Here is a 22,280-nt window from a genome sequence, read left to right as displayed (position 1 = left end):
CCTGCTTGTGGCGCAACCAGAAGCGGGCAGCATATCCACTGTGGCTGTATTGCTGGCACTTGACTGTGCCCTATGCACACCTGTCGGCGTATGCATATGTATGGGTAGTATGTACAGTACATACAAACTAGATGGAAGAATGCGGGCATTGTCGTCGGTGCATCATGATTCTCGTACTACCTTCGCGCTACCTTGCTCCGATGACGTCGACGCGCATCGCGTTATTTGGCCAATCAGCGCTCCGCGGGGCCGGCCACCCCCGGCCACCCCTCCCCCACCCCGGCATGGCTCGACTTGACTCGACTCTCTGACTACTGTGCGTACCATTGTTTGATTTAGACAAACGAGCCACCGGCACCGAATTTCTGCGATACTAGTCTACGTGTGTGCTGACACGCTACATTGGGCACGCACTCGGATATGTCGGGCTGGTTCACCCTCTTCACTAATTGCCGCTATATTCTCAATGGCGAGCTCGTCGATGACCACCTTGTCATTTCTGACGAGACGGGGCTCATCCTCAAAAGAGAAGGCTACATTGGCGGCGAGGCAATTGACTTGGAAGATGCTATAATCGCCCCAGGCTTTCTTGAGTTGCACACCAATGGTGCCAATGGCTTCCACTTCACGCATTTTGAAGATAAAACAAGCTATGAAAACAATATTGACCATCTGGCAAGGTACTATGCAACACAGGGTGTGACTGGATTCTGGGCAACTCTACCTACCATACACGCTGACGAGTTTCAAAAGGCATGTCTCCTGTCCATGTCTGGATTGCACACCGACAAACTGACTTACATATTGGCAGATTCTCCCAGCGCTCACCCCGCGGGACATAGCTTCATCAGCTTCGCTTCTAGGCGCACATACAGAAGGACCCTATCTACACCCTTCCAAGAAAGGAGCACACAATAGCTCTCTGTTTCACCCCTGTGCCGTCTCCCCAGCCACTGTCTACGGATCTGCAAGTCTTCAGTCTGCTATCAGACTCGTCACAATCGCTCCAGAGTTACCCGATTCCGCAGCCCTCATCAAGTCACTGACATCCCAGGGTATCAGAGTCGCCATGGGCCATTCTACTGCGACTTACGAGCAAGGCCTAGCCGGACTCAGTGCAGGGGCGAGCGGACTGACTCATACGCTGAATGCTATGCCAAGCTGGGCAGCCAGAGTCCCAGGTCTTGCCGGGTTAGTCTCCCTGCCAGAAACAGCAACGATTGCACCTCCGTGGTACACCATCATCGCAGATGGAGAGCATCTCCATCCTAACACAGTATCTCTACTTCACCGTTCGAGCCCCAAGCGCTCGATTGTCATTACTGACAGTATTGAGCTTGCTTCTCTGAAGGATGGGACCTACCCTGGCCACTCACAGATCCCCTTTGAACAGGTCAAGAGTGGCACACGGGCCACGATAGCCGGCACCGACACCCTGATTGGGGGGTGTATCCCACTTCAGCAGAGTATGAGAAACCTGATGGATTGGTCTGGGTGTGGCATTGCCGAAGCGGTAGGCACGGTCACTGAGAATGTGGCGGCCTTTATGGGCATAGATGGGAAAGGTGGAAGAGGCATGCTGAAAGAAGGCAGAAGAGCTGATCTGACCGTGTTGAGTGACCAAGGCGAGGTGCTTCAGACGTGGGTGGCTGGACACAAAGTATGGGATAGGGAAGAAACTTTAAATGCCCACGAAAAGGATGGCGAGGCGAGGGGTTGATCTTTTCATCGTGGGCAGCATGTTGCTTTGGTGCATGAAGACAAAGCCGATGGAAAGTAGACAGTACACGCGAGCGGCAGTACATTTAACACCTTGTTAGACCAAAGCCTCTGCAGAGGTCATTGACGGTTGGATGTATCGCCACATTCGAGCCACTAATTCAGGTAAAATCCAAAGCAGTAGATACCGGACGACAGGTTGATCTCACGCGCATATTTCCAGGTCAGTGAAGATCTGGGTGCCTTGCGGACAGGCCATACATGAAGCTGAGATGCCCTCGGCGTGCGCGTTGGTGAAGGAAGGTCCATAGGCAGCTGTGTGCAGATTTTGTGCGCACGCGTCGCTTAGTCATGCGCGCTAATGTGGCGCTAACAATTCCTTGCAAGCCCTCATCTTTCCCTGCACCTCTGACATGGAAACTCTCGACAAGACCGAATGGGACGTGCTTATTGTAGGCACCGGCCTACAGCAGTCTCTCCTTGCCCTGTACGTGCCTTGTCTCGTAGCACTAAGGGGGTTGCCATCTGACTGACGCAGCACTTGAAGAGCTTTGTCGCGCTCGGATAAGAAGATTCTCCATGTCGATGAAGATGACTTTTACGGTGGTGCCGAAGCTGCCTTTAGCTTACAGGAAGCTGAGGAATGGGCGCAGCGATTGAAGCAAGGTAAGGATGGAAGCCATTAATCAAGTACGCTGTCGCTAACTCTCCAAAGCACCCACAGATGCTCCCTTCTCCGATGTCACAATAACCAAGCCCGAACCTAGCCCGGACAACTCAGCTCCGAGGCTATCGGTTTCAAGAGCATACAACTTGTCTTTGAGTCCCCAGATAGTGTATGCTCGCTCCTCTCTTCTAGGACACCTCGTCTCGTCACGGGTCTATCGTCAACTTGAGTTTCTCGCAGTTGGCAGCTGGTGGGTGTACTCCAGAGACGCACAGAGCGAATGCTCTGTAGCTCCAGAAACCATGCCTTCGCATGGAAGACTGCTGAAGGTGCCAAACGGTCGCGAAGATGTCTTCCAGGATCACCAATTGGACTTCAAGGCGAAGCGCGCATTGATGAAATTCTTGCGTTTTATTGGTGATTACGAAGAGCAAACTGATGTCTGGGAAGAGTTTCGACAGCAGCCGTTTGCGGTGTTTCTTAGGGACCAATTCAAGATTCCGGCAAATTTGCAGGCGCCATTGATGGCTCTCACGCTATCAACGACGACCTCATCCCAGACGACGACGGAGACTGCCCTGCCGCGAATTGCGAGGCACCTACGGTCAATCGGTGTGTTTGGACCTGGCTTCGGGGCTGTTGTCCCGAAATGGGGAGGTATGTCCGAAATCAGCCAGGTGTCCTGTCGAGCGTGTGCGGTTGGAGGTGGAGTCTACGTGCTTGGAAAAGGCGTTGCTCCAGCAACTGGGGGTGCTGCGGAGGTTAGTGACAAGAGCACAAGACTTCGTCTGAAAGATGGCGAAGAGATTGTTGCACAGTGGGTCGTAGGAGGAAGCTCCTCGACCAGTGCCGAGGCTACGTGCTGCAGATCGATCAGCATTGTCTCGTCTTCATTGCTGAGCCTGTTTCCTCCGATTGCGGAAGAGGCACCAACACCGGCGACGGCTGTGGTTGTCTTTCCGTCTGGCTCATTGACGGTGGGTTCGGAAGCTGAAGAGCTTCCACCCGTTCATATCTATGTACATTCGAGCGACACCGGCGAATGCCCTACTGGCCAGTGTGAGTATTTCCTCCTCCCCTTTTTCTCTCTCTGTTTGCTTCTATGATGAACAACTTTCAAATCTTATCTACATTGTCTGAATACCACTGAAGACAATACCTCTGACAAACTGACACAACGGCACTCTATCTATCAAATCAATGTACGGATCATCATGGTTATTACATGGCTGACTGTGAACTAGGTGTACTCTATGCTCTAGTATCTTTGGGGGGCTCAAAGGGCTTTGCTTTGCTCGAACAGGCGGTTGATTTACTTCTCTCTGCCATGAACACCACACCGGCACCAAGGGTACTTTGGTCAGTCAAGTACCAACAGCAGCCGTCGTCGGGATCCGATGCTCTCCCTTGTGGACCAGAAAAGATAATTCGCTTCCCGCCGCCGCCCGTGGAGCTTGCTTTCAATGACGGGATCCTTGACAATGTCAAGAGCGTGTGGGAACAAGTGATGGGTCAACAAGGCGGCGAATTCTTGGTTTTCCAGGATAGGGAGACGTATACGGATGATGATTGAGGGACATTTCAGAGTACGAGGAAAGGATTACGAAGTCATGAGTAGTACATGGAACAACACTAGGCGAATGCATTTATGATTTACCGTGACGCCATGGCAGGAGTTGTTTGTGGTATTCTGATGCATTTGCTCATTCGTGAATGTATTGTTTGAGGCTCCTTAGACGATCCATGGCACTCTCGAGAACGTCGTCGTTTTTGCAGACTGCGAAACGCAACCAGTCTTCTACAATGTAGGCATTTTCTGGAGTGAAGAATTCGGTCGGGGGGATGGCAGCGACACCCACCTCCTTGATGAGGAACCAGCTGAGCTGAAAGTCCCTGGGACGCTCTGCGACGTGTGGTGGGAATTGGTAGTCTTGGGGTAATTTGACCTTTGACATGTTGACAAGGACAAAGTAACCGCCCTCAGGGTCTGAGTAGGGCAGGTGGAGTTCGTCAAAGACGGCGGTGAACTTGTCCATCTTGGCCTTCATCTCCTTCTTGGAGTCGTCCCAGAAGTTGTGGGCATCGGCCTGCTCGAAGCCAACAGCCGTAGCCTCTTGCAAGGGGGAGACACTGCTGTAGCAGATGCGAGTATGGGCAGCACTGACGTACTTGATGAGATGTTCGGGACCAATGAGCCAGCCTACTCTCCAGCCCGTGGCGTAGAAGTTTTTGCCTCCAGATCCGACGGTAAGGGTGAGTTTGGCGATTTCGGGAGAAAGGGTGGCGATGCGGGTGAATGGGACGTAGTACAAGCGGTCGTAGACCTCGTCTGAGAGGATGAGGATGTTGTGCTTGACGCACAAGTCCCCAATTGCTTGCAGTTCTGCGCGGGAAAAGACCTTGCCAATAGGATTGTGGGGGGAGTTGAGGACTATCATGCGGGTGCGCGGGGTGATGGCAGCCTCGAGCTGGTTCATGTCAATGGTCCACTCTGCTGCCGAAGTAGTCTTTGTGGCGCCCTCCTTGGGTGGGCGCATGGGGACGTAGACGACTTTTCCGCCGGGCATTTCGATGTTGCTGATGTACTGGTCGAAGAAGGGCTCGAAGACGATGACCTCGTCGCCTTGCTCGAGGAAGGCCATGAAGGCGCTGAGCATGCCCTCATTGGCGCCGGTGGTGATTGTCACTTCGGTGTCTGGGTTGAGGTCGCGGCCGAAGAAGGGCGAGTATGCGTGGGCAATGGCTTTTTTGAGGCGCGGGCGGCCCTTTGTGGGCGAGTACTGGTTGCAGTCGACCTGGTCGAGAGCGGCTTTGGCGGCGTCGAGGACGAAGGCGGGAGGGTTGTAGCCAAAGAAGCCCTGGCCCATGTTGACAATGGGCTGGACGGGCGAGGCGGCAGCAGCTTCATTGACAATGGACCAGACATCCTGGCGCTGCCCCGCGACCCTGGCGGCGGGCTTGAAGGGGTCGGCGCGGCGGGGAGTGGCCGACATGGCTCTGCGCGGGGACGGAGAGGAGGGGGAGGAGATGATGGGGGCGATGGGGGCAACGGTGGTGGTGATGGTGGTGGACCTGGGGATGCTTTGGGTGAGGGCACGTCTGGCAATTGCTGCTCGCATGGCCGTCGGTGGTGGGCAGTGGTGGGATTGCGTGCTCAGGGCGGACCGTCGTCATCGAGGGGCAGACACAGCGTCGGGGCCGAGGTGCAGCCGATGTCGCATATCGCATGTCGTAGCATGTCGCGTCCGCCCAAAAAAACTGCCCGTCGCGTGCACCCGTGACGAGCCAGGCCGCCTCGATCCGACCATGGTCGACTGCCCCATCTGCTCCCACGCTGTCCACGACGCCCGCATCAACCAGCACATTGACAGCGGCTGCAAGGACTTTATCATTGACCCGGCCTCGTCCACCCAGGGCCCGGCAAAGGCCCACAACTTCTTCACTCACGCCATTCGCTCCACATCCACGCCCGCCACGACGACGACATCCACAACCACAATATGCTCAACCTCAGCATCAACCCCAACAACTGCCGCTGCAGCAGCACAGCGCCTCCAACGGCCGCCTACACCGCCACTACGCACCAAGCGTTCCTTCACACAGTCGGTTGACAGGCTGCATCCCGATGGCGACGCCCATTCACCCTCGTCGGCTCCCAAGCGCGCCCGCAAGCTCAAGGCGCTCGAAGATGCCATGCCGCTGGCTGAGCGTATGCGCCCCACGTCGCTCGATCATGTCTACGGTCAGCAACTCGTCGCGCCAGGAGGCGTGTTGCGTGCCATGGTAGACGAAGGCCGCCTGCCCTCCATGGTCCTCTGGGGCCGTCCCGGCACAGGCAAGACCACCATCGCACGCCTCATCGCAACCTCGTCGGGCGCCCGCTTTGTCGAAATCAACAGCACAAGCACAAAACTCGAACAAGTCCGCTCCATCTTTGCCGAAGCTTTCAGCGACCTGCAGCTGACGGGCCGCAAGACCATTGTCTTCTGCGACGAGCTGCACCGCTTCTCCCGCACCCAGCAGGACGCCTTCCTCGGCCCTGTCGAGTCTGGCACCATTACCCTCATCGCCGCCACGACAGAGAACCCGTCCTTCAAAATCATCTCCGCCCTGCTGTCCAGATGCCGCACTTTTACCCTTGACGACCTCGCAGACGACCATCTGCTCCACATCCTCGAGCGTGCAATGACAGCCGAGCAATGCACCTCGCCCTTGCTTGACACGCCCATGCTGCAATCCTTCGCTAGCTTCTCAGACGGCGACGCCCGAACTGCCCTCAATCTCCTCGACCTCGCCATGAGCCTTGCCAAACAGCCCGACATGACAAAGGAAAAGATCCAGCAGAGCCTCACAAAGACGCTCGTATACGACCGCGCCGGTGACCAGCACTACGACAGCATATCCGCCCTGCACAAGTCCATTCGAGGCTCTGATGCCGACGCCGCACTCTACTACCTGGCCCGCATGCTCGAGTCTGGCGAAGACCCGCGCTACATTGCTCGCCGTCTCATCGTCGTTGCTTCAGAAGACGTAGGTTTGGCGGACAACACCATGCTGTCCCTCGCGACGGCTACATACTCTGCCTGTGAGAAGATTGGCATGCCAGAGTGCCGCATCAACCTCGCCCACGCTGTGACTGCCTTGTCGCTTGCGCCAAAATCAACACGTGTCTATCGTGCCATGAACAACGCAGGGGACGCGCTTAAGGAACCCGGTGTCGCTGCACTCCCCATACCTCATCACATCCGCAATGCGCCAACCCGGTTGATGAAGGACTTGGGATACGGCGAGGGCTACAAGTACAACCCACACTATCTTGACGGCAAGGTGAAGCAAGACTATTTGCCTGAAGCTCTCAGAGGGCGCTCCTTCTTGGAAGACGCCGACCTAGGAACAAAAGTCGACCCGGATCTGATTGACGACGACGAGTTAATTCCGGAGATAGATTAAGCAGCTTGCAGTGGCATCGGGTCAGTTTTGGTTTCTTGTACAGCGGAAATACTCAACGATACCCATTTGGCGATGCTTTGATCTATTTTTCTTCTTCTTTTTCTTCTCTACATCTTGTTCATATCAGCCTCATCCCGCTCTTTGGATTTCCAATGCTTTGCCTAGACAAATGGTTGCATGTCAAAAACTCATGCTTTGATTGCAACCTCTGCTGCCTTGACGTGTTCCACTGTCGTGCGTCCCAATCCCTCTGAAGCGTAAAAGTCCATGGGATAGAGGTTTCTCCGCTCTTTCCCTCCCGATACGCGCCGGTCTTCATCTTCGTCGAGCCACGGCGCTTCTCTTACTCCTAGTGCTACGAGCGCCTCGTACGGGCTCAGCAACGGCCTAGGAAAAGCATACCCCCAATCGATACTGAGTCTAGGACATGCAATTTGCACCCACGCCTCCACGTCGCCCATCATGGCCAGCCTTCCAGGGAAAATTTCAGACATGAGTAGACTGACGCATTTTATATTCTGCTTGGACAGCTCGTTTTCAATCAACGTCAACGTGTGCGGGTTGCCTTGCCGGCCTAGCGAACCCAAAATGATGCCCCAAGTGCGCGCTTTCCGAGCCGTCAAGATGGCACTGCGTCGGAGACTGTACAGAGACTCATGTTCATAGACTTCGTGTGTCAGCCGTCGTGAGTATGGATCGTATCGGTATGCTGGTAATTGGGGGTTGGCAATCATAGCGCTTTCAAGGTGGAACCGTCCGTCGCCGAGGTACAGTATTAGGTCCGGCACTTGTTGTTCTCTGCCTCTGCCGTCGAGCTCCCCTACCTTCATGGCCATAGAAGGCGATGTGCATCCAAGAATTTCCCCCTTGGACAAGGGTGCGATCTGCGGCACAAACGGATTGTATCCCTCCTTCCGCAGTATGGGCACTATACCGTGGATGGTCGCGTTGAACTGAATGGTTCCAACTAGTGCAATTGTCTTGCCCACGGCAAAGTTATCGGTAATCGTGTTGATCAGGTGCTGAGTATCGATGGTGATGGAGACGAAGATGTACAGCGTTGCAATCTTGGTCACAGCGACCGGTATCAGGCAGCTATGCGCATAGTGTATCAAAAGGTCGCATCCGAGCGCTCGTGCTGTGTAGTCGTCTATACAACATGCCCCGTACGTGACATCGCCCATGATCAACGTGCTTGTGCCCGGACAAAAGCGCGTGAGGATGTCGGATATGGTGGTTGCAAATAGCAGCAGTCCCTCGGGGAACTGCAGGGCAATAGACTTGGCCCCCGATGTTCGTATCCGGTATATACATTTGTGGATTTCAAAGTTGTAGTTTGGTGGCAATAGCGCAATGGCATCGTTGATGTCCTTGTCATGGACAATGTTGTCGGGTATGGCGTTTAGAGCACGAGCAGTACGTCGAGGCTGGGCCACTAATACAACGTCAGTTTGTGTACTTTAATTTGTGATATGTTTTGCTAAGATTTCGGTCAGCGCCTTGTGCGTGCGGGCTCCTCACACCTTGTATCGCGCTCGAGTCCTCGATGTTGGCGTTGGGATCCATTGGCTGCCCGCTCGTCTTTTCCGTCGTCTTTCTGCCCACAAAGCGTCGTTTTGGTTGTTTTGGTACAGAAGGTGACTCCTCCGCTATACCCTGATCTACGTCTGGACCAAGATTGGTCGCTGCCCGGTCGTCTTCCATCTTTTTCTCACTGCTTATGTGACTGCAAGTGCCGTGGGCGAGGCGTGAGGGTGGTGCAGGTGGGATGCCGTGGCGGGGCTGAACTTTTTGAGACCCACACCATGTACCCTACAACCACTTGCATAGGGCTGAAGCGCATACACACGATATTCTGCATGACTGTCACTACATGGTCACAACACGCGTTTCGCATAAAAGATTCGTGCTCATCTAGGTCGTTATTATAAATTACATAGGGGCTTTGTTAGCCATTGCCTCGAGACGCAATGCTTATCAGACATTGACTTTGCCACCAAGCCAGAACCCGCCAATCCATAGGAGACCCCAGACGGGCTGGTAGAAAGCCCTGATCACAGCTGGCCCTGGGCAGACGCCTGCTAGACCCCACCCAATACCAAATGCGACAGCCCCCATCAAAAACCTCTTATCAATGTCCTTGACTGTTTTCGTCGGCAACGCGAATCGTTCGGCAAATGACGGCGGCTTCATGAACCCTTTGATCCGATTTTCAATCAGGTTCGGTAGCACTGCAAATATCATCACCAGGGCAAGAGATGGATCCCAGTGTTGCAAGACTGGAAAAGATAGGAAGGCAGCAACTTTTGCCGGTTGTGCCATCTGTGATATCTGGAGGCCAAGGGCAAACAAAAGACCAGCGAAAAACTGCGTTGTATTGCGTGCGGCGTTGGGCGGTTCACCAGCTTCCTCCTTGGTGTCACCAGAGCTGGTGGCTAGAGCCGCGAGATGAGGTATCGTTCGTGCCGCCATGACAATGGATCCTGCTAGCATCAGAAGAGATATGGCCTCTTCTGTCGATGGGTATACAGGCGTGTAGCACGGCACATCGCTTGCGCATACTGAAGTGGAAAGTGTCGGGTTGGCCAGGTGGTGAGTGATCATGGCAGTGGGGAAGAATACGGCAACCGCAGTTGCAGAACGTCCGCTCAACCGCGAAAGACCACAAAGCATGTGTCCAGAAGTACAGCCGTTGGCCATCTAATCAACCATGTCAGCCTCTTGAAGAATATGTCGAGACAAAGACTAATCACCTTGGTTCCCCACCCAATCAACGCGCCCACTGCAGCTGTCGCCATAGCCGTCTTGGGGCTCAACTGTACCACGGGATAGACGGTCATTAGCTGTGGCGCTAGGGCTTTCAAGGGAACATAGCTAGCTGCCATGCCAGTGAAAAAGGCAACCTGCTCCTTGGTGGGCGCCGAAAGAAGCTGGCGCAGGTACCCGCTCAGTCCCAATATGTTCCCATTCTGGTATAGAAGATTGCTGGTTGCCTGATGTAGCAGCAATGCTCCAACAGTCGTCTCGACCGGCGTGAACATGTCCTTTTCGTCTTTCGCGTCCACGCTTCCTTGGCTTGGCGTTCACTCTCGTTGCTGTCTCCTTGCAATCTGGAATTTCGACAAGATAAACTCAGGAGAACAAAGCCGAGAGGAATGCGCTACTTGTATGTACATGCTCATCTTACATTTCTGACGCTCTGTGTGCTCATCGCCATAGGCCACTGTTCTTGTAGTCGCCGACTACATCTCGCCGAATGGGGAATAAACCGGCATGTGGCTTTTGCGATAATGAACCGCCTCCTTAGAGCGGACCGGTAGCGCTCGGCAGTAGAAACTTACAAGCTGTCTAGCGTAGACCCTGAATGCTATCTCCCGATTCCAAGACAATTTGATGCGAATACGGACTTAGGTTGGACGGCGAGTTTACAGTGGGCTGCCTCGTACAATGTCTGTGTCGTGGGTCCGCATTTGCCTTACCACGTACTAGACAGCCCTCACGTCGCCGACGTCGCTGCCATGCCACCGACTATCATCCGCAATCCCGCACCAAAACGACCGAGCACCTTACGCACCACAAGCGAAACAAGCCACGGCGAGCCTTGTGCACGCACCTTCGGCGTCTCGGCATCCTCCACGTCAGAATGGCAGCCCGAAGTAAAGAGTAGGGGATACTGATCAGCGTGTGCCGAATGAATGCTATATACGAAATGCCGACCTGCCTTACGTACAAACAGACGACGACATTGCATTATAGGATAATGGATTCATTCACCAACTGCGACAGTATGGGAGAGGGGGCATATAGCTAAAATGTTGGGTGGCTGCGCCCAACCACCGATGAAGTTCGCTCCGCAAACTTCACCTTAATACGAATCACCTACGAGTCCCGGGCTGATCAGCGGCGAACAGTGTCAAAACTCTGCCTAGGTTTCCTTGTCGCTGCTTTGGCTTATCACGAAATTAAAGCTTCAGGTACATGGGCTCCATCATTCTTCAAGGTAGTCAGTATGTACATGCAAAAACACACGAGACTGAATAACCATTGCTCGTTTGTGTCCAGAACAGCCGCCATGCCTGCGGGCCGCTACACGCGTAGTGCTTGAACACAGTTCACTATTGACAACATTGTGTTTACTGCTGTCTGCTACCCAAGACGGAACTTGCAGGAGTCTCTGTCAAAGTGACAAATGTCGGGTCAGTCAATTTCTTAATATACAAACGCATGTGTCCAATATAGGACTATTCGGAGCATCTTCTAAGCATACACTGCTGCCATTTTTCCGCTGTAGACTGGGCCGAAAGAAAAGCATTATAATGGAAGAGAGGAAATGGGAAAAGCCTATCTTTCTGTAATTGCAAAACACCAATAGATTTGAATCAGGGTATATCCATTCCGAGTCAGCTGCAAAATATATCTGCCATGTCTAATAAAGCCCCTTGTATGCTTGGTTGTCGTCGTCCTCTTGGGGAACTTAAAATATCGCGACAAAAACCGCATCCAACATCAGCCTAGATTATAGCAAAAGCTAGCACGGCTCGCGCTATGGAATCTTTACAACTACTAGAAGCCTTACTAAATTTAGAATTACTGATTTGTTTGATATTCATCACTACGTAGTACGTGGTATTGGCGTCATTACGAATTTACGTTACTATATTAGGGGCACCTTTTATGCAGCTATCTTAGTTCCTCTAAAGATTGTATGCGGAATACCGAAGTATATCTGTGCAGCGGGCCTTTTCTCTCACGTCTTCATAACCATCTACTACTTAAACCCAGGTTGCATGTAGCAATAACCGCCAAATTCTAGGGTGGGGCAATTTAGCCCATCTATTACTCGAAGCCGGGCTAAGACCTGCTCGTAACGAATGAACTACTATAGCAAGATCATCTTGAGAAATCACGGTAAGACGCCCTTTTTCGTACTGCTAAAATATAATTCCTCGCTCCTTGCTTGATGACATGATGCTGGGTCATAGCAACGCAGGGGATACGTTCTTTGAATAGCACTTTTGGAAAAAGTAGACCTTTATAAGATTTTCGTATACTTTGATCGTTTTGAGCCAAGTCCAAAGTAGCAGTGCTCTCCCCAATCTCTATAAGAAGTAGTCATAATAGCTTGCCATTCTCGTAATATCAAAGGCGTGCTTGGGGCCACCCTGATATCTCTTTCTGTGCAGATTTCTTCAAAAGCTTTTTCAGTCTCTTCCCTGAAGCATTCTTGGGAATCTGATCGATGAACCTGACACCACCCGTCAATTCCTTGTAATTTGCAAGTCGCTCACTAACGTAACGCTTGACTGCATCGGCATCTAGTCTTGATCCCTGCCGCACAACAACATATGCGCGTGGATACTCGTCATCCTTGGGCGGATAGCGCACTCCAATTACAGCGACGTCAATAATTTCAGGGTGGCTCAAGAGTGTTCCTTCAATCTCTGGCGGTGACACCTGAAATCCACGCACTTTGATCAATTCCTTGCATTTGGTAAGCAATAGTGTACTCGACAGGGTAGTGAATCGGATATGCTGACCTTCTTTCGATCTACGATGTACCATAACTTGGTCTTACTGTCACAATACACAACGTCCCCTGTCTTAAAGAATCCATCCTCATCAAAAGCTGCGGCGTTGGCTTTCGCGTCTTTATAATACCCAGGGGTCACTGTCGGCCCTTGAACGCATAGCTCTCCCCGCACATCGTCTTGCTTGATCGTACGGCCGTCATCGTCAATAAGCCTATAGCGGTGTCTTATTTATGGTCGATAGTTATCCAGGTTGATTCTGGTCTTACTTATGTTCAACGTTTGGTATGAAACGTCCAATGCGCCCTGTGTCATCTTCTTCGGGGTAGTAAAATAAGGTCGCTGAACCAGATGTCTCTGTCATTCCCCAAATCTGAGTACATGTTGCACAAGGTGCGCACAGCGCTTTGAATTTTCGCTGAATGCCAGCATCCAATGGAGCAGCGCCTCCGGTAACTCGTCTAACAGAGCGCAGAGTATCCTTCTTGAGAAGAGGGGACGAAAGGATCGAAATCACATGGGGAGGAACCAGTGCCATTTCATTGATCTTGAGCTCCTCTACAGCCTTTAGATAGGGCTCCATTTGAAAATGTCGCATGATGTATGCGCTATGTCCCACTCTCCACGGCGAGCAATGGACTACAGGTATCGTAGAGACATGGAACATCTGCAGCGCAAGGATATTGCGAGACTACAGCAATATCAGCCTTCCATCAGTTATCAAATATCGAACAAATAGCTTGGATATACCTCAAACGGTAAAGGTTTCCTCTCCCGGGTTAATGTGTGGTGAGATGTCGCATCATGATGAGTCATGACCGAAGCTTTTGGCAGGCCAGTGGTTCCACTGGTAAAAAGTCTGGCGATGGGGGTACTTTTTGCGGTCTGTAAATCATCAAATCGTTCCCAATCTTGCTCTCCGTGTTTCAAAAGCCATGTCCACGAACGATAGCCCGTGGGAATAGATTCACCAAAAAGATTTAGAACAAAGATATGGTCACTTGGTATGCCTACTTCTTGTGAGGCTCGACTGATGGACTCCAAAAATGCTGGCTCGACATTAAGAAATTTAGCTTCTGAGGTCTTGAGGTGATGGACGAGTTCGTTGTGTTTGTAGCTGGGATTTGTGCCTGCAAACACTCCTCCAGCACCAACGATCGCATTGAATATCATGGGCAGATGAATCTAAGAATTATATCAGTATTGCCACTGATGATGATTCAGGATTGGACTACCCTTAGGTAAATGCCCAACACTCGCGTCGTTGAAGGCTGCAATGCACACGCAATCGCCAGATTTATGGCCAGCTTTACGTAGACCTGCAATGAGCTTCCGGATGAACGTCTTTGCTTGCTTTCGCGTAAGACTGCGGTTCCTATCTTCGAGGCTATACATAACTGGCTTGTTTTCATCATATCTGTCATGATCAAACGCCCATGTTAGGAGATCTTGTGTCGAACATGGGTAATAATCAGTCTTCATGCTGTCGGCGTAATTTCTTGTAGTAAATGATTTCACCAAATAAACAACAGAGATCCAATTGCTTTCCTCAGTTGGACTAAATAGTTTGGCCTTCCAATTACACCTGTGTCGTATTCTTGGGAGGATTTCACTGGGCCGAAAAATATTCCTCGGCTATTTGGATCTCCTCGTAATTTCCTTGTCTATAACATAACAAGACATCTGCAGCAAGAGATCGACCATTCCTAGAGAGGTATGATGAATGACTGAGGCAAAATTCAGAAACCCGAAATCTATTCTACCCGAGTTTCAGAAGCCACCACTGTTTCTGTTCAACTGATCGACGAATTCCCATGCCATCATGTGCCGCCGGAAAATAGCTTGATATTGATGTATATATTGTCATAGAGAGATCGAGATTGAAATTATGATACATAGAAGCGCGCTGTACTCACGCCCTCGTCTTCCGCAACATGTCACAATTTTGGATTTTGCCCTTGGATGCGTTTCCGATGCTCAAAGTTCTTGTGGATCTGCCGTATAGCCAAGTCCAGCATGACATCTTCACTGCCACCCGGAATTCGAGCGCATGGTGCCTCCCTGGAGAGCTTCTCCACCAACTCCCCTTGGCCAGAAACAGTAATTCCATTGCCACCAAATAACAAAACAGCGCATCTCGCACAATCGTCGAGTATCGTTCCAGACCTCGCTTTTGCGAGTGCAGTCAGTCCGCCGAGCTCGCGATCTGCATCACTCTTCGAAATATGGTCAAGCTGAAATATTAGCTGATCCAACCATGCCGAATGGGCCTCTAGCTCTCCCGCACATCTCGCAAGTCGATTGCCTACTACTGGCTGTTCAATCAGGGTTTTGTTGAAGGCTTTCCTCTGCGTTACGTATTTGAAAGCCGAGGACAAAGCAACTCGTGCCTGTCTGGTCACACCAACATATATCATCAGTCTCTCATGATTGAAGTTTGTCATGACCATTTTCATAGCACCGCAAACCTATAGTGTCAGAGCCTCATCCAGGTCAACGGCTTTCTGGGAGACACGCGACAGTGTCCAAGCCACGCAACAGTCTCGCAAGTCTCCCACTTGGGACGAGGCGTATGTTCAAACGCACGCGTACCGGCGCAACTCACACTTGCAGGCGTACGCGACCCTCATCGACCCGTTCCTGGCGCTCCACCTGTACAGCTCGCTGCTTCCCATCACATCTTTGACCCTCCCGCCATGGACCTGGCAGCAGGCGATGCACAAGATGACGGCCTTGTTCCATATTGGGCCGGTGCTCGTGACAGAGAACGTGCCGGAGTACATGGTCGACAAGCGGCTTGGCAGCGAGAATTACAACCTCACTAAGACGCAGCTCGTGAACACGGCGCCAGTGGGCATCCCAACGCTGCAGAGCGGCGACTGGGCATGGCTGCAACCGTACATGGATGAGCTAGCAAGCAAGCTTCTACCGGGAAAGCCAGGAGATGAGCCAGATCCGGAAGCCCCGAACGGGCGGTTGTTCATACCGCTGGCGATGAGGCCGGTGGACGAGAGGGCGCGGTTCGAGAAGGGCCTGTACACCGCATTAGAAGGATATCTACAGCTGACCAGGCGGGCGTGCCGTTCGACGAGGGGAAGGAAAAGCCAAACCTAGAACAGAACCCACTTCCGTCCCCTCCCTGTTAAGTACTCCAAATCCAACATTGTCGGCCGGCCCCGATTAGCGAGTGTGGATTCGGATTGGGATGTGGCTGCTCGATGGAGGCTGGGGGGGAGTTGGGGGCTGGCTGAGGTGGGTCACTATAGACCTTGGGAGACCAGCCCCGGGGTTGGAGGAGGCCAAGGAGAGTGCAAACTAGCACTGCGGGGGCGGGTCATGCAGGGTGGAACGCAACTAGCTAGTGCGACCGCTGCCAACGTGTGCGTTGGACAGCGGCAACATCCAAGCTAATGCAGCAACCTGCAAGACACGAAGGGCCGGTCCGAACCAAACGCTACTGCTGTGCGAGGCAACTCTGGGTTAGGGGAAGAGATGGGCTTGAGCATTGAGTGAGTTGACTGGAAAGAATCCTTGACCGCCGCCCCCCTATCCAGATATACATCATTACAAGCCATCATCAATCATCTATGTGTTGCACCACAGTGAGCAGGAAGCCTTCTCGCTGCTACCTGGTCCTCTGCGTTTTGCTGCAGCCTGCCGCCCCTCTCCCCTACCCTTGGGTAGCGAGCCCTTCACGAAATATGCAAGACGAGTCACTCGCGTAGTTCCATCACGAATATTCTGACTCGCAATGCACCATTTCGACTCCTGGCGGCGCGTGTATGACAGCTGGCTTGTTCTGGATGACTGTGGCGTGCGCAGATCATACCAAGGGCCTGTCTAGTTTCGCTAACAGCGACACCGACAGCGGTAGCTATCATGCTAGTAGTATTTTTTAGTATAGATTTAGCATCGGACGCGTCGTCCAGACGATCCAGGATCATCACGCGAACCACCAGTCGAGCCTCAATAAGGGTTACGCGGTGGATACAGCGCCCGCGTTGAGACGTCTCTTCGCGACAACCCAAGCGTTAAAGGCCTCGGCCGCTACACGCCCAAAAACGTGCAGGAACTGCGTGGATTAGCGGGGGGAGGTCGTCACAGAAAGGCTTGCAAAGCTGCTCTTTATTGTAATCGAGCATGTGGGCGTGGGCAGGGACATGGCGAGTTATGGCATCGATAGCATCATCTCTGCGGAGCTAAGAAATTGGCTATTCAGGACGTTCGGGGTGCATGTTAGCTTTGTGGAGTTGGTGAGAGGGGATAACAATAACAAGGCTGGCTAGAGGGATTGTGGACAAGGTGCTTAGGGGGTGAGCATGTGCGGAAGGAGGTGTCAAGGGAAGCATTTCATCGTGCGCGGAACCACGCTGCTATCACAGGAGAGATAGAGTGATTGCTAGACTGCCATCGATATATAAGAGCAAATGAGACAGTTTAACTGTTACGTATACGTATGAGCTGCCCAGCACGTCGACCACATGCACACAAATCCGCATGATCCGGGCGCTATTCACGGGTCAACTACGAACGAGGACCCATCCCAATGGCCATTCCAGGTCTGCTGGTTGGTGAAGTCAATGGGGGTAATTTGCGTGCTGTTCTGGGAGAACATGGTGCCCGTTTCGGCGTTCATCTGGAACCACAGCGCGACTTCGAGCTTGGGGGTCAAGACCTCATTGCCCTGGGAGAAGACGGGAGACTGGCTGATATAGAAAGGGGTTGGCTTCCCCTGGATGAGCTTGTAGATGACGGCGGAGGCCGTCTTGTCTGTCTGGTTGACGAACTTGAACGAGGTGTCGCCCAGGCTGGAGTCCTGGCTGATGGTCCCGTCGGTCCAGTCGGGCGGCAGAGTGTAGACTTGCTTGAACTCAATGTCTGCGGGGCTGGTGCTGATATGGAACTTGACTGGCTTTGGTGTCAGTGCTTGTTCTGGCTACGGTTGGTGTTATATACCCCCTGCTGAAAAATGGTCCTTGGTCGCGGCAACCTGGTAATCCTCCCTCCAGGTAATTTGCACTGTGGACGCAATCGCTGGAGATATGTCAGTGGATGTGGAGGTAGGAGTTCTGGACGAGGGACTCACTATCGCTCCACGCGATGACGTTGAACTTGGAGTCGGAGCCCACGCCGCTGGTGAAGCAGAGCTTGAAGCCTTGAGTATTGATCTCTGCAACCTGCTCCTTCGTGAAGGAAAGGTTGATGGTGTAGTCGCCCATGGTGATGGTTACGATGAGGTGGCGCGCAATTGTGGAAGAAGAAGCGATAGAGTGCTGATGTGAAGAGCTCGCAATGTGTCTTTGGCCATAGAGCACTTCTGCACTGAACTTATACCGCGTGGGCTCGGGAATGCCGTGCGTCGCTTCGCTCTCTCAAGCTTTCAGCTCGAAGATGGCAGCCACAACGCAGATGCAGCGTTCCAATAGTAGCAACATCGCCCCACATATAGCTAGTACGGCCCGTCACGGCAACTGGACGCCCCTTCGCCCACTAGTCCGCAACCATGCACATGCTAGCCATGCGGGCAGTCTTCACTGAGGGGTTTACAAGTCTAGAATTGACATGAATCGCTTAAGATCACGAGATTGCAGATTCTGTCAATGGCTGGCTGAGCCATCTCCAGTCCCTCGACGCTCCACGCGATCGTCACATAAACATTCCTCTCGAAACCACGGAACGCAGAACTGCACACTGGATAGGTGCCCGGCCAAGTATGGACTCTAAGAACCGCCCCACGAGGCGCAGCATTAAGATCAAGATCAACAAGCGCCTCGCAGTTGCGTTGAACGAGGAGTACAGCATATGTTGTGCTTGGGGGTTCCAATATGAGCACGTGGGCGAGAAGACATACAATATTGTGGGATGGTCTAATGGTGAGATCGAACCTTCCCGCGCACCGATCAGGACTAATCACCTCAGAGACATCCGTCCCCAGATGACCATTCGTTGGAGCGAGACGTACCGAGTGTCTGCAAGTGAAACGGGGTGCATGCCAAATTGTATGGACACGCTGCCGCGCCGCGGATGTCTGCGCAGCTGACATCCACGTCTAGTCTTCGTCGACTCGGCGACCGATTCGTTGCCAATCCAGCCTGGAGAGACCTTCGTATTCGACTCGTTCGACAAGGTATCGATCAGCGCAAAGCAGCCGCCCGAGAACCCGCCGAACGCATTTGCCTTCACAGCCACGAGCCCAGGGTGCTCCATCGTCTTGGAGCGAGGCCTCGATCTCCACAGAGACAAGGACAAGGACAACGTGACTCCCGTATTCATGGCGAGCAGTGGAGCACATACTTTCCCTGTTCCAACCACGGGCTCCATACAGCCCACTGATACCGCACTGATCTGGTTCCAGCTCAAGTCCCAGCCCTTGATCAGACGGCAGGCGTTTGACCGGAAGAGTCTTACCGTGGAGCCGCTAGAGTACCCGTACGGTGCGCAGAGCTCATGGTTTACCGAGATCACGCTGGACTTTGTCGATGGGCGACCCCAGCTGCTCAACAAGATTATCACATTCCCGACCGAGTCTAATATGGCTTCGCCTATCACTGATGAAAAGCCATCATCAAAAGATTTTGTTGAGCAGTGATGAGCTTTGGATTGTCCGCCTTACGCAGTTCATTAACTAGGTGGCTGTTCTACGGAATAGCACATAACAATAAAACCAACTCCTTGTACTGTGTAGGGATCCCGTTGGCGTGCCATCGCATCAGGGACTCCATAAAATCAACGTGCTACGCACTAACCTCTAGTTCCTAGCCTGATGTGCGCGTTCAAAATAAGCGACATCGATTGCGAAAAGACTACCAAGATAATACCCTGTACTTTCAGCCTTCTAATCAGCCCATATGATATTAAATGGGATACATGGGAGGTTTTACGTCGTGTTGGTTGAGCATTGCAAAGAAAATTTTAGGACATGCAGGAGGTACGCAATTCAGGCTGCCCCTACTAAAGTGATACTACTGCATTGATGGGCATATGGCTGGGTGCAAAGATAGTGCTCTCCATGGAGACCGATCAACATACATGCATTTTAGCTAGAGCTTAACGCACATCTCAGCCTAGATGAACCTGAATATGCATTCTGGCTCGATCTACAGGTGTTTCGACCTGCAGATGGTTTGACCTACATATGGGAGTTTCAGCTCAGACTTCATACGCATTTGAGTTCAGCCAAGCCTACATGTGATCAACCACATATATTCCTCCGAAGCACGTAAGTGAGCCTGCAAAGTGTATTGGATATACTGTTCAACTCCTCCATTGGGATGCCACCTGTAGCCAATGACTCGTCTGTGATGGTCGCACACAAATCTTTACCAAATCCTTCTGTAAAAGGCAGCCTTTATACCCCAATATCGATATAAGGCATACGTTTATCAATTGTAGATCAGAGGATTGGCTTCACTGTTGCGGCTAGCGGGGAGGAAATATGTTCTGCCTTGAGATATACTTATCAGACCAATGCATGGGGCGTGACGCTTATGTGGGTCAGCCATGCAGGGTCCAATAGGTTTCAAGCATACTCCACAATATTTCCTAGGAAACTGTCCGAATCATATGTTTAGATTACTCACTGGCAAGACAATACGTACTCACATGGACTTGACGATTTGCATTTCATGGCTACTAGGGTTGACTAACACTGTGATATGGGATTTGGGAAGACTCCTCGATACAATGCAAGAAAGGCTCTAGAATCGCGGCAACGTGTCGCTTGGGCGACCGCCTAGGGTAGAGAACAAGACATACATTTTCTCCATCTCAAAGGTATCTAGGTAGTTCAATAATAACGTTTTATCTGATTCAATCCCGGAATATAATGTGTAGCTAGGCAGAACAACAATGCAGAGGCTGCATAGAGTTGATAGTGTGAGTGTCCTAATCCATTAGCCTTAGAAGCATATAGTCCAGGGATCGCGAAATCACTAGTACGCATAAATGTAAGTGTATACGTAGAGTGGGCCTTTGCTCGGAGACCGTTACTTAGACAAGATAGCGCAAGGGCAGTCGAGACCCCGCTTGAGAGCACATACAACCCACCTGTCCAGATTAAGCGTGTTTCATCCAGCCACTCGTCATCTGGACAAGCTGAGATGGCACCTTTCGAACAGCTGCAGCGACTCTACAGGGAGGAAGCAGTAAAAATGGAAATTGGGGCTATGCGCTGGCTAGGCACTTCCTACTCTCGAATGGGAATTTCCAGCCAGCCACGAAATAATATAATCCCCGCCCCCATTCCGAGAAGCTTGATTCTAGATCGTTCGTCCTCTCGTGGTCCGGCCACATAGAGAAATTTCAGCCAGCCACGGAACACACGACCCAGCACGACTGGATTTGGAATTACTATTGGCCGATTATGGGGTCTTGTTAGGATAGGCGGGGTGGACTGTTGTAGAAGAGATCGAGTTAACTCTTCATCGAAAGCATCTATAAATGCTAGTCGGGAGCCGTATGTTATTCAACTTGAATATTGTAAAAGGGTCACAAGTTTCATTTGATCGATCATTTCCATCCTTCGCTATGGCTGCCGACTCTCCTCATCAATTGGTTATCAGTTTCCTCAATACTTCCAGTGTGAACCAGGAGTGGGGCTTTTTACAACGCAATGTAAACGTGCCACCTAAAGGCCAATGCAAAATCAAAGTTACAACGACAGGTACGTAAAATATATATTATCATTTTATTTCTCTATCTCTTGGAATAGTTCTTTGTATGAATCCAACCTCTTAAGAGATATCATTGGCAAACCATCTGTCTCGAAAACCCTTCCATTTTCCACCTTTTTCTCCTAGGAGCAAAATATCACTAATACACTGACACAAGTATAGGTGACCAGAGCATTGGCTTTACTGTTACGGTCAACGAGGAGGAAATAGGTTCTGCCTTGAGATATACTTATCAGACCAATGCATGGACTCTTTGGCCAGGATCACAATACCTCCAGCTTGGTTCCCATCAGCTAACCGCTGGAGTTCGATGCAACTACGCCGGGCAGTCTATCGCAGCAAACACACTTAATATTGTATCTTTGACAGTAACACCCAGCCCGAATGAAGAGTAGGATACATAGGAGAGTCTATTAGCTATAGTGGTAAGCTAGAGCGCAATGCTTATATAGCTTAGCTACGTAAAGTCTAATAGATTTTAAATATACTTCTTAATACTTCCTAGAAAACTATCTAAATCATATTAGCTAAGAAAAAACGTATTATATAACTAAAGGATATTATCGCAATAGCTTTAAGCTCCGTCTATAGAGAAAGCTTACCTATATAAGAGAGACTTTCTAGTAGTATAAAATACTTATATAAACACTAACGTAAAGCACCACCGAGCCGGACACACCACCGAGCCGGACACTTTTTCTTGGCATCGCGAACATCACTTGCAAAGTAATATGTCCCAACCAC

General features: G+C 51.5%; 12 protein-coding genes across 12 annotated transcripts; 6 read left to right on the top strand and 6 right to left on the bottom strand.

Moving 5' to 3' along the window:
- Positions 1-420: 420 nt before the first annotated feature.
- Positions 421-1,720, top strand: COCCADRAFT_41016 (carbohydrate esterase family 9 protein; the record flags this gene model as incomplete). Its single annotated transcript, XM_007719035.1, has 2 exons — positions 421-753; positions 812-1,720. The coding sequence occupies 2 exons, from the start codon at positions 421-423 to the stop codon at positions 1,718-1,720; spliced, it is 1,242 nt and encodes a 413-aa protein (XP_007717225.1).
- Positions 1,721-2,132: 412 nt separating this feature from the next.
- Positions 2,133-3,959, top strand: COCCADRAFT_9165 (uncharacterized protein; the record flags this gene model as incomplete). The annotated part of the gene is made up of 4 exons (XM_007719034.1): positions 2,133-2,206; positions 2,267-2,385; positions 2,435-3,445; positions 3,631-3,959. The coding sequence occupies 4 exons, from the start codon at positions 2,133-2,135 to the stop codon at positions 3,957-3,959; spliced, it is 1,533 nt and encodes a 510-aa protein (XP_007717224.1).
- A 130-nt stretch (positions 3,960-4,089) lies between these two features.
- Positions 4,090-5,379, bottom strand: COCCADRAFT_9164 (uncharacterized protein; the record flags this gene model as incomplete). Its single annotated transcript, XM_007719033.1, has 1 exon — positions 4,090-5,379. The coding sequence occupies one exon, from the start codon at positions 5,377-5,379 to the stop codon at positions 4,090-4,092; it is 1,290 nt and encodes a 429-aa protein (XP_007717223.1).
- Positions 5,380-5,692: 313 nt separating this feature from the next.
- COCCADRAFT_41013 (uncharacterized protein) lies at positions 5,693-7,336 on the top strand (the record flags this gene model as incomplete). The annotated part of the gene is made up of 1 exon (XM_007719032.1): positions 5,693-7,336. The coding sequence occupies one exon, from the start codon at positions 5,693-5,695 to the stop codon at positions 7,334-7,336; it is 1,644 nt and encodes a 547-aa protein (XP_007717222.1).
- Positions 7,337-7,524: 188 nt separating this feature from the next.
- COCCADRAFT_109068 (uncharacterized protein) lies at positions 7,525-9,040 on the bottom strand (the record flags this gene model as incomplete). The annotated part of the gene is made up of 2 exons (XM_007719031.1): positions 7,525-8,771; positions 8,860-9,040. The coding sequence occupies 2 exons, from the start codon at positions 9,038-9,040 to the stop codon at positions 7,525-7,527; spliced, it is 1,428 nt and encodes a 475-aa protein (XP_007717221.1).
- A 273-nt stretch (positions 9,041-9,313) lies between these two features.
- COCCADRAFT_109043 (uncharacterized protein) lies at positions 9,314-10,377 on the bottom strand (the record flags this gene model as incomplete). The annotated part of the gene is made up of 2 exons (XM_007719030.1): positions 9,314-10,036; positions 10,090-10,377. The coding sequence occupies 2 exons, from the start codon at positions 10,375-10,377 to the stop codon at positions 9,314-9,316; spliced, it is 1,011 nt and encodes a 336-aa protein (XP_007717220.1).
- A 2,098-nt stretch (positions 10,378-12,475) lies between these two features.
- Positions 12,476-14,346, bottom strand: COCCADRAFT_41010 (uncharacterized protein; the record flags this gene model as incomplete). The annotated part of the gene is made up of 5 exons (XM_007719029.1): positions 12,476-12,817; positions 12,874-13,078; positions 13,134-13,555; positions 13,615-14,049; positions 14,125-14,346. 5 exons carry the CDS (start codon positions 14,344-14,346, stop codon positions 12,476-12,478), a joined length of 1,626 nt encoding a protein of 541 aa, XP_007717219.1.
- Positions 14,347-14,801: 455 nt separating this feature from the next.
- COCCADRAFT_41009 (uncharacterized protein) lies at positions 14,802-15,308 on the bottom strand (the record flags this gene model as incomplete). The annotated part of the gene is made up of 1 exon (XM_007719028.1): positions 14,802-15,308. One exon carries the CDS (start codon positions 15,306-15,308, stop codon positions 14,802-14,804), a length of 507 nt encoding a protein of 168 aa, XP_007717218.1.
- COCCADRAFT_30276 (uncharacterized protein) lies at positions 15,307-15,978 on the top strand (the record flags this gene model as incomplete). The annotated part of the gene is made up of 1 exon (XM_007719027.1): positions 15,307-15,978. One exon carries the CDS (start codon positions 15,307-15,309, stop codon positions 15,976-15,978), a length of 672 nt encoding a protein of 223 aa, XP_007717217.1.
- Positions 15,979-17,437: 1,459 nt separating this feature from the next.
- COCCADRAFT_60583 (uncharacterized protein) lies at positions 17,438-18,083 on the bottom strand (the record flags this gene model as incomplete). The annotated part of the gene is made up of 3 exons (XM_007719026.1): positions 17,438-17,772; positions 17,821-17,898; positions 17,951-18,083. Coding segments are annotated over 3 exons (546 nt in total), but the record flags the coding sequence as incomplete, so codon positions are not given.
- Positions 18,084-18,577: 494 nt separating this feature from the next.
- On the top strand, positions 18,578-19,453 carry COCCADRAFT_30274 (uncharacterized protein; the record flags this gene model as incomplete). The annotated part of the gene is made up of 2 exons (XM_007719025.1): positions 18,578-18,863; positions 18,918-19,453. The coding sequence occupies 2 exons, from the start codon at positions 18,578-18,580 to the stop codon at positions 19,451-19,453; spliced, it is 822 nt and encodes a 273-aa protein (XP_007717215.1).
- A 1,937-nt stretch (positions 19,454-21,390) lies between these two features.
- Positions 21,391-21,931, top strand: COCCADRAFT_30273 (uncharacterized protein; the record flags this gene model as incomplete). The annotated part of the gene is made up of 2 exons (XM_007719024.1): positions 21,391-21,526; positions 21,699-21,931. 2 exons carry the CDS (start codon positions 21,391-21,393, stop codon positions 21,929-21,931), a joined length of 369 nt encoding a protein of 122 aa, XP_007717214.1.
- Between the last annotated feature and the right edge of the window lie 349 nt (positions 21,932-22,280).

Source organism: Bipolaris zeicola (assembly GCF_000523435.1).
Source record: "Bipolaris zeicola 26-R-13 unplaced genomic scaffold scaffold_274, whole genome shotgun sequence".
Taxonomy (NCBI): Eukaryota; Fungi; Ascomycota; class Dothideomycetes; order Pleosporales; family Pleosporaceae; genus Bipolaris; species Bipolaris zeicola.
The sequence above is the reverse complement of the archived record's forward strand: the minus strand, read 5'-3'. Positions and strand labels throughout refer to the sequence as shown.